This window comes from Chinchilla lanigera, unplaced genomic scaffold (assembly GCF_000276665.1).
Source record: "Chinchilla lanigera isolate Chin_1 unplaced genomic scaffold, ChiLan1.0 scaffold00083, whole genome shotgun sequence".
In the NCBI taxonomy this organism is placed as follows: domain Eukaryota; kingdom Metazoa; phylum Chordata; class Mammalia; order Rodentia; family Chinchillidae; genus Chinchilla; species Chinchilla lanigera.
The window spans coordinates 3,598,960-3,616,175 of NW_004955484.1; the positions used below are offsets into that span (position 1 = coordinate 3,598,960).

General features: G+C 40.5%; 1 protein-coding gene across 4 annotated transcripts in view; it reads right to left on the reverse strand.

Moving 5' to 3' along the window:
* Hydin (HYDIN, axonemal central pair apparatus protein) overlaps positions 1-17,216 on the reverse strand; it is a 380,912-nt gene that overhangs the window by 31,064 nt on the left and 332,632 nt on the right. For all 4 annotated transcript variants that reach the window (XM_013503972.1, XM_013503969.1, XM_013503970.1 and 1 more), the window contains exons 65-72: positions 16,958-17,100; positions 13,663-13,881; positions 11,383-11,543; positions 5,228-5,325; positions 4,179-4,377; positions 2,850-3,062; positions 2,284-2,422; positions 312-477 (exon numbers count right to left, since the gene is read on the reverse strand). In XM_013503972.1, the coding sequence (XP_013359426.1) occupies positions 312-477; positions 2,284-2,422; positions 2,850-3,062; positions 4,179-4,377; positions 5,228-5,325; positions 11,383-11,543; positions 13,663-13,881; positions 16,958-17,100 (1,338 nt within the window). The remainder of the gene's footprint in view (positions 1-311; positions 478-2,283; positions 2,423-2,849; positions 3,063-4,178; positions 4,378-5,227; positions 5,326-11,382; positions 11,544-13,662; positions 13,882-16,957; positions 17,101-17,216) is intronic.

Consider the following 17,216-nt stretch of genomic DNA (forward strand, 5'->3'; position numbering starts at 1 on the left):
TTTGCTATTTTGTAAAATGTCGACTGTCTGTTAATATTTTCCTCCTTTTATTTTTAAAATTTAAAAAAAAGAAAAAAAAACAATGCTACTAAATTGTTTTAGGTTATCCATGTATGGCTTTAAAAGATATTTGATGGAAAGTAGATAGCAAAGTAAATATTTTTATGGTGTCCTGAAAAGTGATAGAGGCCCTCTGACATGTTTCTGGAAGGGACCAGGCAAAGTTCTCCACCCAAGTCTGCTCCCAAAGCTTTTGCTGACCTCACCCAGATCAAGCTAACTCTAAATATAAACTGGCTGGGCAGCCTTACCAATGAGAAGAGACCTGAAGTTGATGTGTGACTTGTTCAGAGAGATGACAGGCTCAGTGGTTCTACCCACTAGCAGGAAAGGGACTGAGATATTGTGTTCAGGGATTAAGAAAGTCCATAAGGCTTCTGTGATGTCCAGATGGGAAGGCATAAACTGGAACACAATCTAAAAAGACAAATTCAGAGCAGAGTAGTGAGAGGCATTCCTGCTTACTTATTCCTTGTACCCCTAGCGATTGTCAGCATTAGGGTCATAACAGTTGACATTTCCTGGTTGTTGTTACCTTCTTACAGTCTCTGTAAGGGCTTGTAGGTATGACTTTGTCAGCAATTTCAATGTGTTTGCTCTGCCCACATGTTTTTTAAGGGAGTGTCCTCCACACACTGCCTCTGCTGGTTAAGCTGTCATATTCTATGCTGTCTTTGGATGGCGTGGTTGTACCACGGTAGATTGGACTGGAGAGTTGGCACCCACCTCAAAGAAACATGATCCAATTGCTTGTCCAAGCTTGGCACACAGTTCAACTCAATGTGATTGGTACAGTAACCAGATCTCTTTCTGAGATGTTCAGAATTAAAATCAAATGACTAGGCTACCTGGCAGTGAAGCTGATAGTGAAAGATGCCACAGGGTGAGCTGGGTCTTGGCATGCCATAACCCATTTGCTAAGTAAAGTTACAAAGCAACAGAAACATAAGTAGATGCAGGAAGATCTAGAAGGAGTCCAATCTCAATAGCTACTCCAGGTCCTTTTTTCCTTCAAGCTGAGTCTATTTGCAGTGGATCAATCTGACTGAATGTAAGAATAATTGAATTTGACCAGAAATTCAAAACCAGACAGGGTGACATGCACAGCCCATGCCAATTCCAGGCTGATGCAGGGAGGCATTCTGGAGATATGTCACTTCAACAACACTACTGTCATCCAAGGGTCAGCATGATCCTGGCTGATGGATTCTTCAACTTGCCTCTCCAGAAACTGGGCATCATCTTTGTCACGATTCTGGGCTGTAGTGAGGCCACATCCAAGTGAGACTATGCCTATGGTGGCCCCACCTCCCAGATCTCTCATGCTGAATTAGAAGGCCTAGGCACTGACAATATGCTGATGTCAAAACCAGGAGAGAGTTTACAGATACGTTTCATTTGGTTTGGGAAGTATGAAAAATATTTAACTAGCTACCAACATATAGAATAGGGAAGTTTGCATAGAATTGTGGAATTTTGGCCTCTTCAGAAAAGTTTGGGAGTGTAGGTCAGCCTGGGCCCACTTGTTTGTATGGTGATCATTTCCAGAAAAGAGTTGGGGCCGGCAGACCTTGGTGCCCAACCTTCCCTATCATTGTCCTCTTTGCCTGCTTTGTTCACTTGGGCGACTTTCCTGAAGGCATCCAAATTCATAGTTTTTGTTTCATGGATTTATTTCTGCCTCTAACGTTCTCTGAAGAACTTATTTGACATGAAGCCTATAGATTTAATTTGGCTACCAAGTTTATATTGAAGTCTGACTCCCAGCCTTATATCCCAGTGGAAGCGCTGAGGACTAAGCCACAGGACATGACTCAAATTTTCTGTTTTGCCCTTTGTCCTAGCCAAGTAAAAACCTGTCATTATCCTTTCACTTTTGTCAGCCCCTTGGACAAAGATAACTCCTTGTTCTTGCTACTGTACGCGTCCCAGAGGCTCCAGGTATTTTTGTCTGGGTCCCCTTTGCTACTTGAATATTCTCAATTAAATAAAAACTGCAAATACTAAAGCCCTCTCTTTCTCCATAGGAAGCCAAGACAGACTGGGTCTGTCTAGTTATCAAGACTGATCATTATGCCTGGCAGCCACTCAGTACATAACTTGTTCATTGTTTCCCTGCTAGGCAGCCCTCTCTAATACCACTTGCTTTCTGTGCACACTTCCTAGGCAGAGATGGCTAGAATAATCCAAACATTGGTTCGAGGGGTCCCCATGTACACATACTTCAGCTTTCTTTTCAGGGTGGATATAGCCCTTCTCCGTAAGGCATGTAAAGGCTGAAGGGTTCTGGAGACTTTCACTTTCTTCAGAGGTCCAGCAGAAGGAGTAGCTGCTATTGGTTGGGTTCAGGATTGTAAAAGTCCTGGACAAAGGGAAACAGTTGACAATAGAGATGAGACAGGGGAAATGGAGATCAAGAGAACTTTCTGGGAACCTGATCCTAGCAGAGTCTCCCACTGAGAACCAGAGCTGTTCTGAGTACTTTGTTACTGCAGAAATGAAAACTTCATCTCATCTGGTGGTCCAACGTATGGCTAAGGTGATGCTTTCTTGTCAGGTGGTAGTCAGGAATTAAACCTTGTGTATACCAGATTTTATCCACTCTTGAAACTAAAGTCACAAAATTCAGTTTCCTTCATGTAACAGTTCTCTAAAGTCAACTCTCTAAAACTCAGGACATCAAATCTGCTTCTAGGAAATTAGTCTAGCTTACTCCTCTGAATTCTTCCACTGAGTTCTAAAGGACTGACTGATATGAATCCAACCAATGCAAAACTGATACAACTCACTGGAGATTCTTTCCTCCTATGCCCACAGCGTTGAATTCAATCACCCTGGTGTTTGGATCCAAAGGCCCTGTGCCAGATACTCGGAGTTCTGAGCTGCGCTGAAGTCCACGGATGTAGTCTGAGTCTTTCAGGTCAAAATGGCAGATGGGCAAGGAGCTCTTCCCTTTTGCTACCAGGACAGGACCTTGCTGTCCAGGTGGCAGGTTGGGAATCCTAAGAGGATAAAATTATTGTTATTTATGTTTTATTTTGTAACTACTGTTACTATCTTGGTTGGCTGGAAATGAATTTTATAGCCATCAGAATGTGAACTCTATGGGTGCAGAGGGTTGGATTGTCTTGGTCAATGTCACCATCTCAGTGTCTTACACTAAGTATTTATTAATTGTCAAATGGATGAATGGGCTGAGAATGGAAGCATGAATTTTGACTCTTTCTGCATACCCAAGTGTGGCAGCAAGTTACTTTCTTCATTAGTGGGGAGATATCCATCTTCCTGATATAAAACAAGCTCAGTTTTACACTCTGGGCCATCTCATTCACATTTAGTGGGGTATACAAAGGGGCCTGGAAATCTTTAAATAGCATTCTGAGCTCCTTGTAAAGGTGAGTAGATGTGGAGACTCTCATCTCTAGGACTAAGCTGAAGCAGTGAGGGATCTATGTAGTGTAACTGCAAGGGTCTGGGAGGCTCTGAAAGTTCGTATATGTCTCTGCTAGCCTAGGAGCTTTCCTGGAAGTGGATACCACATCAGGGAGTTTCATTGTCAGATATGCTGAATTAGTTTTTCTCTCACTGAATATGGGCACCATGTATCCCTCACCTACTACCACCAGCTCCACCAGCTCTACACCCCTCCCCACCATCTTGTGCTTATTTTGTGCCAGGCACTGTTCTAAGCTCTGCTTACATTAACTCATTTAATCTTCCAGACAGTTCTACAGGGTAGGTATTGTTATTTGCATCCTACATGTGGGGAAGCTTAGTCTCAGAAAAGGTACAAGAGACGTTGCTCAAATTCGTGCTTGCCCAAGGCCTGGGGGCCACTTAGCTGCCAGCCATTTTGTTGCTTAGTGGAATCCTACATGCAGCTAGAAAGGGGGAAGGGGCAGGGGGAGCATCTGGAGAGGGTTGCTGAGCAGAACCGAGAGCCATTTCTCTTGCCCTCCAAAGGCAGGGTTCTTTCAATTTCTCCAAAGGGAGAAGTGGCAGTATGGGGCTGTGGAGAGGTTGAGGGCTGAAAAGAAGGATGGCAGTGGTGGAAAAGAAGAGGGGATAAGAGCTTCACCCTCACAAAGATGGAGGTTCTGGAAAGCATGTTTCCTTACTGGCAGAAAAGATTGCTCTCGAAGTTTCCAGTGTCCAGTGGGGAGAATTTCACTTTGATCCTCTGAGTCTTCCCCACGGGCACGATGCCTGAGGAGGGCTCCACAGAGAAGGGTGATAAGGAGCCATCATGCCAGTGGTCCATACCGCTGTCCATGGTGCTGACTGTAACCTGACTAAGTTGCTCTTTTTGAGGGAAACCTGGGGAGCGGGAGACAGAGCGGGTGAGAGTAGGTAAAGCCTGGGGAAGGGGAGTCAGAGAAGTTGCATTGAGAGGGGAGGTGGAGGGAACCTCGTTTATAAGGCCCCCAGGAGCTTCCTTGGGGTCTGTGGGCTCACCTCTGTAGCAGATACATTTAACCTTGGGCATTAAAGCTAAGGAATCAGCTCTGTCTCACAGATGACTCATGAAAAATATTTCTATTAATTCCATACTGTTTTCAAATTTGATTCCTTTTAGCTCAAGGGGGCCTGTCAAGAAGGTGTTTACGTAGATCTTCTGCCCTTGAATAATGAGCTGTGAACATAGTCTCTTGAAGAATTATTATTCTAAAGTAGGGTTTTATAATCTGGGGGGTTGTGGACAAGGGTTCATCAGAAAGGTCTGTGGAACTCCAACATTGAAATAATAACAAATACTGTATTTACTCCCTAAGATTTGGGCCCTTTTCTAGTGTGTTGTATGTATCAACTGCAAACTTGGGCATAGGTATGTATTTTCTTGGGAAAATGGTTCATCGCTTTCAACAGTTTTTCTGAGGGGTCTGTGACTTCCCAGAAAATTAAGAACTAAAATAAAAATATTTCTAGTGGTTACCGAGATAGGAAATTGGCCTAGGAGGTGGTCAGGGCTCAGGAGTCAGGAGGGGAGAGGTCATATCTTAAGTTTCCCAGGTCCATTCAGCTCTGAAGGTACCAGGGGGCCTCTCCTATGCATTTCCTTAGCTATGTAGGAAGGCATCTGAGCAGTGTCATTTTTCCTATTAACAAGGCCTTTTTACTAACAGATGACTGAGGTCCGGCCCTGGGTTTTACCTGGCACTGTATTTACCTTGGTTTTCTTGCTTGGCAAAGCTGACTGCCTTTGAAGCATCATCTAAGCCCCAGTTGAATTCCAGCTGCACACGTCCAGAATTAACAAGGTCAAACCTGCAAATTGATCAGGAACAGATTTCAGGAATGTGCTGCAGGTGATTTTCAGCCTGCCTACATATCATCTATAACGTTTCTTAAAGTCAAGTCAGATTATGCCTTAAATTTTTTAATGCTGATTAATATTCCATGTGAATATATTCATTCATTTTCTTTATCCATTCATCTGCCAGTAAATACCTAGGTTGATTCCATATATTGGCTATTGTAAATCCTACATGAAAAACAAGAGAACACAAGTGTCTCTTTGATTTGCTGATTTAATTTCTTTTGGATATGTACCCAGAGGTGGGATAGCTGGATCACATGTAGAACTATTTTTGTTTTTTGAGGAGCCTCCATGCTATTTTCTATAATCCCTTCATTTGCCATAGAATAGAGAGAATTGGAGCACATAAATGATATAAGCCACAAATACAAATACCAAGTGTTCTCTTTCATATGTGGAAGCTAAAAAAGTTAATTTCAAAGCAGAGCAGAGTAGAACAGTGATTACTTGAGGCAAGGAATGGCAGTGGTGTAAGGCAGATAAAAAGATGTTGCATAACAGCTACCAAAATACACTCAGATAGGATGAATAAGTTCTAGTGCTTTACAGCTCAGTAGGATGACAATGGTTTGCAACAATCTTCTATACTCTTCATGAATGCTACAGTTTGTGTCTGGATATCACCCCAAAACCTCATACAGTCATGGGGTGGACTTCTAGAGTTTACGATTGATCCATGGTCCAATGTTGGGATTGTGGGTGTGAGTGCTACACCCGCCCTGGGGCAGTTAGTTAGCATACAGTATAAGGAAGGGAAAGAAGCTTGCTCTTTCCACTTGCTCCCCAATCTTTTGCTCTTGTTGCTTTTTGCTGTTGCCCTCTGCCATGTGCCACTCTGCCTTGGAGCTAGCCAAGTATGGACTGAAACCTCCACAAACTGTAAGCTAAATAAACCTTTCCTTCCTAAATTCTGGGTGTCAGGTAATTTGTCTCAGCAATGAGAGAAAAATAACCAAGACAGTGAAGAACTAGAAGAGAGGAGTTTGAAGACTCCATGCACAAAGAATGACAAAGATAGAAATGCTAGTTATCTTGAGTCAATCAAGACACATTGTATACATGTATTAAATATCACACTAAATCCCCTAAGTATGTACGGTTTTATAATTATCATTGCTATGTTAATTAATTGTGTCAACTTGAAAAGTTTAGAAGCTTAACTAAGCAACTCAGCAGGGCACCAGTGGTCCTCACTTTGTAAACATTCTGAGCCTGTGCAAGAGGAGGGCAGGGAGACGGTGCGAGTGCTACATCTACCTGAGGGCGCGTAACCTGAATACAATATAAGGGAGGAAAAGAGGCTTGTTTGCCCCTTTTGCTCTTGTTGCTTTTGCTATTTGTGCTGCCATTAACTGTCACCCTTCTGTCATGGCACCCTTCTTTGGAACCAGCTGATTATAGACTGAAACCTCTACAAACTGTGAGCTAAATAAATCTTTCCTCCTTAACTTTGGGTGTTAGGTATTTTGTCCCAGTAAGGAGAGAAAAGTAACCAAAACAACCATTATTACAGTTATGGTACTGTTGCTTAAAAAGAAAAAGGTGAAAATTAATTTTTAAAATTTTAAACAAAAGAATGAAAACATATTAACAGACACAGACATTTACAAAATAACACAAAAACAATACAAGCAATACAGAATTTCAGACAGGTGATAGGAAATTAACAAGCATTGATATCTTCAAATTGGTTACTCAGATAAACAAACATAGGCATGTAAGATCGATCAAACAATTAAACATTAACTGTTCCTTTCAATAAAGCATTAGAAATCAGTAGTACAGCTATCTTAGCTAGCCTGTGTATACATACATATATATATATTTTTTTCTTTTTTCTTTTCTCTTTTCCCTCATCCCAGCTGTTCTTCCCTTTTGAGCACTTTCTTTTTCTTTCACAATATCTATTGTACCTTTTAGATTTTATTCACTCTTTCAGATTCTTACACTAGTGAGACAATACGGTGTGTACACCTGCAGGTCTGATTTATTTCACTTGTGAGTATGGTCTCTAGTTGCGTCCATCTACCTATGAAAGCCTCAAGTTTATCTTTCTTTATAGCTGAGTAATATTCCATTATATAAAAATACCACAACTTTTTTAATCCATTCCTTAGTTGATGAGCATTTGGATTTCTTCCATGATTTAGCTATTACAAATTGTGCTGCTATAAACATGGGTGCACATATATCACTGTGATATGTTTTCAATTATTCTGGAAGAGTACCTAAAAGGGAAATAGCTGGGTTGAATGGAACCTGTAATCCCAGTTTACTGAGGAATCTCCAAACTGATTTCCATAGTGGTTTCACCAGTCTACACTCCCACCAACAGGGGAGAAGTGTTCCTTTTCCCCCACAGCCTTGCCAGCATTTGTTATTGGTTGATTTCTTGATGATAGACATTCTTTCTGGGGCGAGATGGAATATCAGTGTTGTTTTAATTTGCATTTCTCAAATGATTGATGGTGTTGAATATTTTTTCATGTATTTATTTGACATTTGTATTTCTCTATCTGAGAAGTGTATATTCATCTCAGATGCCCATTTTTGGATTGGGTCTTTGAATTTGGGGGGCTGAGTTTTAAAAATTCTTTGTATGTTCTAGATAGAAGTCCTTTGTCCGAGGTACAGTCGACTAAAATTTTTTCCCAATTTATGGGTTTTCTTTTTACTCTGCTGGTGATTCCTTTAGAGGTGCAAAAACTTTTCGTAAGATAAGATCCCAGTTGTTGATTCTTTGAAGTACTTCCTGTGTAGTTTGGTTTTTGTTCATGAACTCTCTCTGCCTACCTCTATGTCTTCAAGATTTTTACCTGTTTCTCTTCCAGTAGATTTAGTGTTTCTGTTTTAATGTTTAGATCTTTGATCCATTTTGACTTGAGTTTAGTGCATGGTGATAGACATGGGTCTAATTTCAGTCTTCAGAATGTGGAGAGCCAGTTTTTCCAGCACCACTTATGAAAGAGGCTAGCTTTCTTCCAGTGAACTTGTTTGGCCCCTTTGCCAAAGATAAGATGGCTGAGTGTGTTTGTGCTTGTGGCTGTTTCTTCCATCCTGTTCCATTGATCCTCAGGTCTTTTTTTTGCCAGTACCATGTTGATTTTATCACAGTAGCTTTGTAGTATAATTTCAAGTCAGGGATTGTGATGCCACCTGACTTGTTTTTGTTGCTCAAGATTGCTTTTGCTATTCTGGGTCTCTTCTGGTTCCAGATGTATTTTAGGAATGTTTTCTCTAGATCTGTGAGGTATGCTAATGGTATTTAGTTGGAATTGCATTGAATCTGTACAACAATTTTGGGAGTATGGCCATTTTCACAATGTTGGTTCTTCTTATCCATGAGCAAGCAATATCTTCTAATTTTCTAAAATCTTCAATCTCTTTTTTCAGAGTACTGTAGTTTTCACTGTATAGATCTTTTCCTTCTGTTGCTAGATTGATTCCTAAGTATTTCAATTTTTTGGATGCTATGGGGAAAGGTATGATATCCTTAATTTCTCTCTCAGTCTGTTTGTTGTTTGTGTATAGGAATGCTATTGATTTTTGAGTGTTAACTTTGTATCCAGCTACGCTACTGAATTTGTTGATTAATTCTAGGAGTCTTCTGGTGAGTTGTTGGGGTCTTCCAAGTAGAGCACCATGTCTTCTGCAAAGAATAATTTCACTTCCTCCTTTCTTATTCTTATTCCTTTCATCTCTCTCTTTCTTGTCTAATTGCTCTGGCTAATGTTTCCAGAACTATGTTGAATAGGAGTGTTAAAAATATTTTTAACAGGCAAGTTTTAAGCAAATTTATCTGAATGCATGAATTTGATATATCAGTTACATCCTTTTTAAAAACATATAAAACATACACAAAGCTATTAAAATAAAAACATGCTGCTATTCAGCTCTTACAATCATTTTGGAGGGTTGGGGATATAGCTCAGTGGCACAGTGCTTGCCTGGCAAGCAAGGTCCTGAGTTTGATTGCTGGTATGAAAAAGAATCATTTTGGATACTACCAAAACCTTATGCAGTGAACTCTTTGCATATATCAAATCACAATAATTCTGAAAAATCCTCAGAAGAGAGGAAACAAAATCTATTTCACAGAACAATACCTCCCTCAAGAGCATAACTCCCTTCCTGAGTTACCTCCCACCAGAAACAATGTCCCTGTGCGGAGAAGCCATTTGACCCTTGTTTGTCATGCCTTTCCTGGCTAAATAAGAGACTAGGCTTTCAATTGCTTGGGACTCAAATTCTGAGTCAGCAGAGGTTTTTCTTGCCTCAAGTTTCTCAGCTATAAGACAGTAAGAGATACAAAAGGCTTTTCTGGGTTCACTGTTACATTTGATCACAGTAATAGCAGAACCATAAGGTTTTGAAGCAAGAAATGATGATAACAGAGAACACATATGTCCTTCCCGGTTTTGGGGGAGTTGTAAGAGTAGGGGGTTTGATTTTTGTTTATCTTTGTGGTGCTGGGAGGGAATCCATGGTCTTGCTCATGCAAGCACTCTGCCACTGAGCTATGTCTTCAGCCCTAGAGTTGGGAGTTTGAATGAGGAGTAGGTAGAGGGTGGAGTGCAGAGATTAGGTTTCCATGATCTAATCCAGGTAAACCATGCAGCTATGCCTGAAATCAAGTGCTTTGATTTCTGTAGCAACTACTCAGCTTTGCTTTGCAGTGCAAAAGTAGACACAGACAATGCATAAAAGAATGGGCATGGTTGTGTGCCAGAAAAACATTGCTTACAATAAAACAGGCCATCAGTAAACCCTTACTTTAGGTGAAATGGCCATCAACAGAAGATCGCACTTCCTACCTTCTATCTGTTGGTTCTATAATAATTTGAGAGGACATTTAAAATGCAAAAAATGCAAAATGAGTTGAATGAGATAATAACTAATTTTTGCAAAGCAGAAAAATCTTCAGGTTATGTTTTTGACTTGTTCTCTGCCCAGAAGAGCTTTTTTTTTTTTGGTTTTTCTCCGGTACCGGGAACCGAACTCACAACCTTGCGCTTGCCAGGCAGGCGCTTTTGCCGCTGAGCTAAATCCCCAGCCCCCCAGAAGAGCTTTTATTTCCATTATTTACCTGCCCTTCAAAAGTCAACTGGGGACCACCTTGGCTGGGACCACCTTGGCTGGGACAACAGAGAAGTTGAACATTCTCCGGCATTCTGTCTTTCCCACATCCTGATCTTTAGCCTCTAAAAACCCTTTTTCATACACATGGAACTGTGCCATAGATGACAATTCACCTATTCCTACTGATCCCCTCACCTCACCTCCAGACAAGGAGTTCTTAGCAGGCATCCTGGGTTTCCTGCATTGGAATGTAGGTAAATCCCCTCTCCTTCTTGAGCACAAATTTAATTCTGAATTATCTTTCTAGCTCTGTTTCCCTGGAAACTCAGTAAAGGAGAAAGGCTAGCTGTGTTATTAGGCAATATTATTTATAGCAAAAATGACCTTGAATTGGTAAGTCCCATGTGGACTGGGAAGAACCATGATTACCTGAAGTCACTGCTTTGGAGTTCTCTGAGTGTAGTGACTTTTAGAACAGGGCATGTTCCCGGCAGGGGTCTCGGAGGCTCTCTGGAGTGGTTATGAGAAATGATGGGTTCTGTTGGGCATGGGGTTTCTCAGCTAGGCTGCACCCCATTCTCACTAAGGTGGGTAATGTCTGAGCTGTCATGGGGGAGCTAATAAAAATAGTGCCTGGGTGGCTGTGTAGAATAACATAAATGCTATTCCTACTGAAGATCACCTGCTACCACCTTCTTAGTAAACTGCTTCCTGGCCTATATCTTGATTTCAAATGTGAACTTCAGTAGCTTTGTGTATCTGAATGTTCTATGGGACCTCAAGTGACATGCAAGTGCATGCTACCCAAATATGATGACTGTTACACCAGCTTACAAGCTGTTGTAGGTACTGAATGAAATATTTGATGGATGAGTGAATGAAGAAGTGAAAGCTTCTTTAGGGATATGAGGTTTTTGGTAACTTACTCAAACACTCGAGTCTGGTAAACCAGTGTTTCCTTAAAGTACACGTCATTCTTCTGGCACTGGTATGAAGCAAAATCCACATTGGCACTGATCTGAATCCGTAGTTCTCGGTGGTTTTCTTCCACTATTGAGTGGACAGGTTCAGGGTCTGTCTCTATCACCTGTAACAAAGACAGCCATGACCTCAGTGATGCCATGCCGGCTACCTCACTAGGGTCATGGGGGGGATAACTCAGTACTCTACCCACAGAAATTAAGACCAACCCCCAAACTCGAGCTCCAGAATAAATGATTAAGGCAAACCTACAATGACCCTTAGAATGAAAAGGAAGAAATTGGGTAAGAAGAAATTACTGAGAGCATTAGGACTTAATGAGCACAAGTTAGGTGGACTCCAAAAAAGAAAGAAGAAAGAGAATCATAAAGATAGGAATAAATACTAATGAAATGGAAAACAAATCTAAAATGGAGAGGGCCAGTAAAATTGTCTGAAAGGATTTAAAAACTTTTGGTAAGACTGATCAAGAGCAGAAGAGAAAAATACAAATAATCAATTTCAGAAATCAAAAGGGGGAATCACTACAAGCACCACAGATCTAAGCAGAGGCTACAGATCCACAGGATCTCTTTACTAAGAGAGTATAAACTGCTACACTTGGCCATTATTTTGGAAAGTTGAACACACGCCTATATCCTTTTTTTGTTGTTGTTGGTTTTCTTTTCTGGTACAGGGAATCGAACTCATGAGCTTGTGCTGGCCAGGCAGGTGCTGTGCCTCTGAGCTAAATACCCAGCCCCTACTCCTATATCCTATGATGAACTCTTCCACCTCTAGAAACACTGTATAAGCTCTTACAAATTAACACCATGTGACATGAACAGCATATGCCATAAACACTAGTGCTCATTGAAACTGTCTATGATAGCAAAACTCCAAATAATTTTCAAAGAGGGATGGATAAATAATAATGGAATTTTATGTAACAGTGAAATGGATACCATATAGCACAAGCAATTATGTGGAGTATCAGATGCAATAAACTTTAAAAAACTGGGTTAAAAGCTACAACTAAAAATATGTATTTTAGAATGCATTAAGTTAAGAAAGAAACAAAAATCTGAAAAAAAGGGCATGAACCAGACAAAATTCAAGATAGTCATTACCTTTGGGATGGTGGAAGAGAGACAGAATGGGTAGAATCACACAAGTTGTCGAGTTTAACAAGTACTTTCTTTGTTAAATGTATGTTTATCCCTGTTATTGAAAAGAAACTAACAAAGAAATAAATAAAAGAGGGGCCTGTGTGCACTAAGGTGAGATTCTGCCATGAACCAAAGATTATGACTAGTCAAATTCTGGATACCTATGAAAAAAGAACAGTGAAAGAACACCAATAGCATTTTTTTTTATTTTATGGAAAAAAGGTAAGACAAAATTTCCTGACAAAAGAATATGAGGATAACGATAGTTAGTACATTACATGTTGTTATCTTCAAAGTGCTCTCTCAGCATACAAGACGTGACATAAAAATGTCTCCAATTGATATTAGCACAAACCTTTTTTTAATGATCTAAGAGACACTAGTAGTATAACTGACTTGCATTTTTTCCCTTTTTCCTACTGTCCTTTCCTCTTTTCACCCATCCTAGTTCCTTTTTCTTTATGAACAATTTCTTCCCATTTCACAATATTTATTGTACATTTTAAACCTTATTTACTCTTTTTCTTTTGAGACATGGTCACACTATGAAGTTCAAGCTGGCCTTGAGCTCACTTTGTTAGCCCAGGCTGGTCTCGAACTCGTGACGATCCTCCTGCCTCAGCCTCCCGAGTGCTGGGATGTGCACAGGTGTGTACCACCACACCTGGCCTTACTTACTCTTTCAATTTCTCACACAAGGGAGAAAATACAATGTTTACACATGTGAGTCTAATTTATTTCACTTATGAGTGTTCTCAAGCTACAGTAATGGCATTTTTGAGGAAGAAAGGAGTGGTCTGTTATATATCTAAATTTTACATATGCCCAGGTCATTTCTGGTCTATGTAGAGATTAAGTTAAATCTCTACCAGCAAAAATGGGTGTCCATGAGGTTATGTGTAGCAAGAATGGAGGGGCATGAGTGGGAGCTCAGCTTGTCTCTTTTAATCAAGGTTGAAAGAATGGGAACCTTTCCTGCTTTCCACTAAAGAAGGACATGGTGAGACACTGAACTTCAGAGCAATAGCATTCAAGCATAGCAGCTGGGTCATCTTTATGCTTGATCTCCCTGCTTACCTTTCGTTTTGTAGTGAGGGCTCCTGGTGTGTTTCTGGGCACATCCACCCACTTGACTGTGCGCATGCGGTCATCCCAGTCGGGGACCTGGTCTGCGGGGAGTTGAAACATGATCTTGGAGAGCATGCACTTGACCCCCATCTTCTTCAGGCTGACGGGCATGTCAGACTTCATGGTCACCACTATGTCCTTGGCACAACCAGGGTGGAGGTGGCCCATCTAAGGAAGAGCTGGTATTAGTACTTTTAAGAATTCAATTTCAAGGACTCTTGATACCTGAGATTGACATTCTAAAGAAGGGGTAAAGCCACAAGTCTTGGCAAAAAAAAACATCACCCAAGCCTATGTAGGTGAATTAAGTCTAATATATATAAGAGGTCCTTAGAAGTGTAATCTTAATAACAAGTACAACCAACAGTTATCAAACTGTTTCTTGCTTCAGGCATTATTCTAAGACTTACACAATTCTACTAATCCCTACAACACCCCTACTGGAGGTACAGCTATTAACCCCATTTGATAGACAATGAAACTTGTGAACTGTTTCCATTAATACTGGAAGATCTGGATGCAAACCCAGATAGTGTGGCTCTAAATGCCACAGGCAACCACCTTACATTTAATCAGTATGGTCCATAAAAATATAGATGGATGAATACAGCATATTAGCAGTTCTCAGAATATGATCTAGTGTCCTTTTGGGATCCTCAAGACCTTTGCAGAGGATCTATGTGGTCAAAATTATTTCACTGTAATACAAAGATGCTATCTGACTTTTTCACTCATTTTCTTATGAGTGTACAATGGAGGTTACACAAGATAAGGTTTCTAGAGGTTACACAGATATTGCACCAAATTGAATACAAACTCAGCTATTTGAATCCAGATAACCTCTATTAAGCCAGATATTAAAGAGATTTTTAAAAATGTAAAATAATGTTGTCTTTCTCAATTATTATTAGTATTATTTGGTACTGGGACTTGAACTCAGGACCTTGTGCTTGCCAGGCAGATGCTATGTCTCTGAGCTACACCCTTGGCCCCTCATTTAATATTTTGAAATGTCACTATTTTCATAAAATGTGGTATTTACATTAACAGGTAGTGGGTTATTATACTTTCAAGTAAAAATTCACGTTTTAAAATATTCTGAGTTAATTTCTAATATGGCAAATATTGATAGACATAACCAACATACAAAAAAGTTCTTGGGGGTTCTCAAAAAAGTTTAAGAGGGCTGGGGATATAGTTCAGTGGTAGAGTTCTTGCCTTGCATGTACAAGGCCCTGGATTCCCCAGCACCTCCCTCCCCTGACATGATGTTTGAGAGTGCAAAGGAGTCCTGAGACCAATGAGTTTTAGGTTGTTGAAGTATATCTGATACAAAGGAAATCCAGTTTGGACTGCAGAATAAAATAATTTATGATTTATTGTGATAGAGACCCATGTACATATGACCATGTCTATCCATATACATGACAGTCCTATCACGTTTCTGACAGATAAAACACTCTCCACATCGCCCTCCTCTGGAAAGTGAAGGAAGAAGAGAGCTTAGTAATTCCCAACACACATATGTTGAGACCATACTGTGCCTCCTTCCTCATAGGTCAAATGTAGATACCAGTAGTGTTTACCTTGGAGGGTTAATTGAATTAATCTTGAAACTGTATGAACTTGGTTTATAGTAAATAAATATGTACTCAGTTTGTAGTAAATACTATTCAGGATTGGATTTGAGCCATGCTTAGGTTGGAATCTGTCAGAAAGATTCAAGTAAACTTATTTACCCAAGAAACAAACTTTATCTTGACACCACTCAAGAATTTTTTTTTTTTTTCTGTACCGGGGGATTGAACTCAGGACCTTGTGCTTACCATGCAGGCGCTTATGCCACTGAGCTATATCCCTAGCCCACCACTCAAGAATTTAAAGGTGACAAAGTAAGGTCCCCAACATTCCTGGCTCCATCTTGCTAAAGTTCTATATTCAAGCACACTTGGAGGATATGTGTAAATTGAGCAGGAGGCAGCAAACATGTGTGGGTGTCCCAGTGTCCTGAGAACAATAAATAAACTGTCTACAAACAGCAACTGGTGGCTAGAGGCAAGGATCTGTTAAAATATCATCCTGAACCTTACAGTGTTGAGCTTTGGTCAGCAATTTATAAAATGTGTACAGTAAGATGATAAAAGTAAGATGATAAAAGAATGGGTCAGACAATTCCAACTAAAGCAAGGTTAACTAGGCTTTAATACTTTGAAAGGCATGGTTAACTTTTTAAGAATATATTTTTTAATTAATTAAGTTTATTGGTACATTTTAGGTATGCATTATGATTGCATTCATCACAGGGAATTTGTACCTGTACATGATATATCTTGATTCCCCCCCATTCCCTTACCTGGCACAGTTAACCTTTATGAGAAAGATGTAACTTGCAACGTGTTCTAAGTTCTCTGCTGAACACAGGACCCACCATCCTTCCCCTAGCTTTTGGTGAACCACTTCTGGAGGACTGAAATGCTCTGCAGAACACACATGGAGGAAACCCAGACCCATGCGTTGCAATAGGGAAGCTGGAGGTTGTACTCATCCATTCAGGCCTCTTCAGAATTCCTCATGTCACACAAGTTTAAACATCACAGAGTTTCTCTTCCATGAGAAACCCAGAGTAAAAATAAAGAGCAAGATAAAAGGTAGACGCTAGGAAGTAGGGAGACAGATCATTCTCAAAGGGGAATGGTAATTGGGAGATGGGGAGTGTGGAGAAGAGATGAGATAGGGGATGAAATAAAGGAATTGGGATGCATTACGTACATGTACCAACTCCACACAAGGAATGTAAACATTAGGTACTGCAAATATGTACCAAAATATACAAAAGGCGGAGGATCAAGAGATGGGTAGAGGGGGGAGGGAGGGAAGGAAAAGGGGATGAAAAAGGAGCTGAGATGTGTTGTGGACATGCACCAACTCCTCAAAAGGAACGTAAACATTATTTACTACATGCATGTACTAATAAACTAAAATAAAATCAACCCATAAAAATTCCTCATCCTTAGCCTAGCAACAATCTGGGAAGACTGCATTCTCTGCTCTTCCCTCTTAGACCAGGGTGGACACGAACAGTGTCCTCTGGTACCAGGTCTGATTGCCATATGTTTTCTGAGCTGTCTTCCAGCTTGAGATGCATCTATTTCATTCCATGCATCCATAGTAATGGGTTGGTAATGAGATTGGTGTTGACTGAGGCCTATGAGAGTCCAGAACACAGTGAAAGGCTTTCACTTACCTGTGGGGAGAAAGAAATGGTAGCTAAAACGGGCCATTCAAACCGTATCACATTCACTTGGCTGTGATTAGTGATTGTGAAGCTCGCGTTATAGCTGTTTCCAATGTGGCAGTCCCCAAACTGGATGTGGTCGATAAGAGCAGCTAGGGGTTAGAAGCAAAGGCTGGTTGAATCTTCCACAGCTGCCTTGGAAGGCCTGCTTCCTTAAAAAGGCAGAAGCTGACAGACATTGTACCTCACTCTTATGCAAACCTTCCTT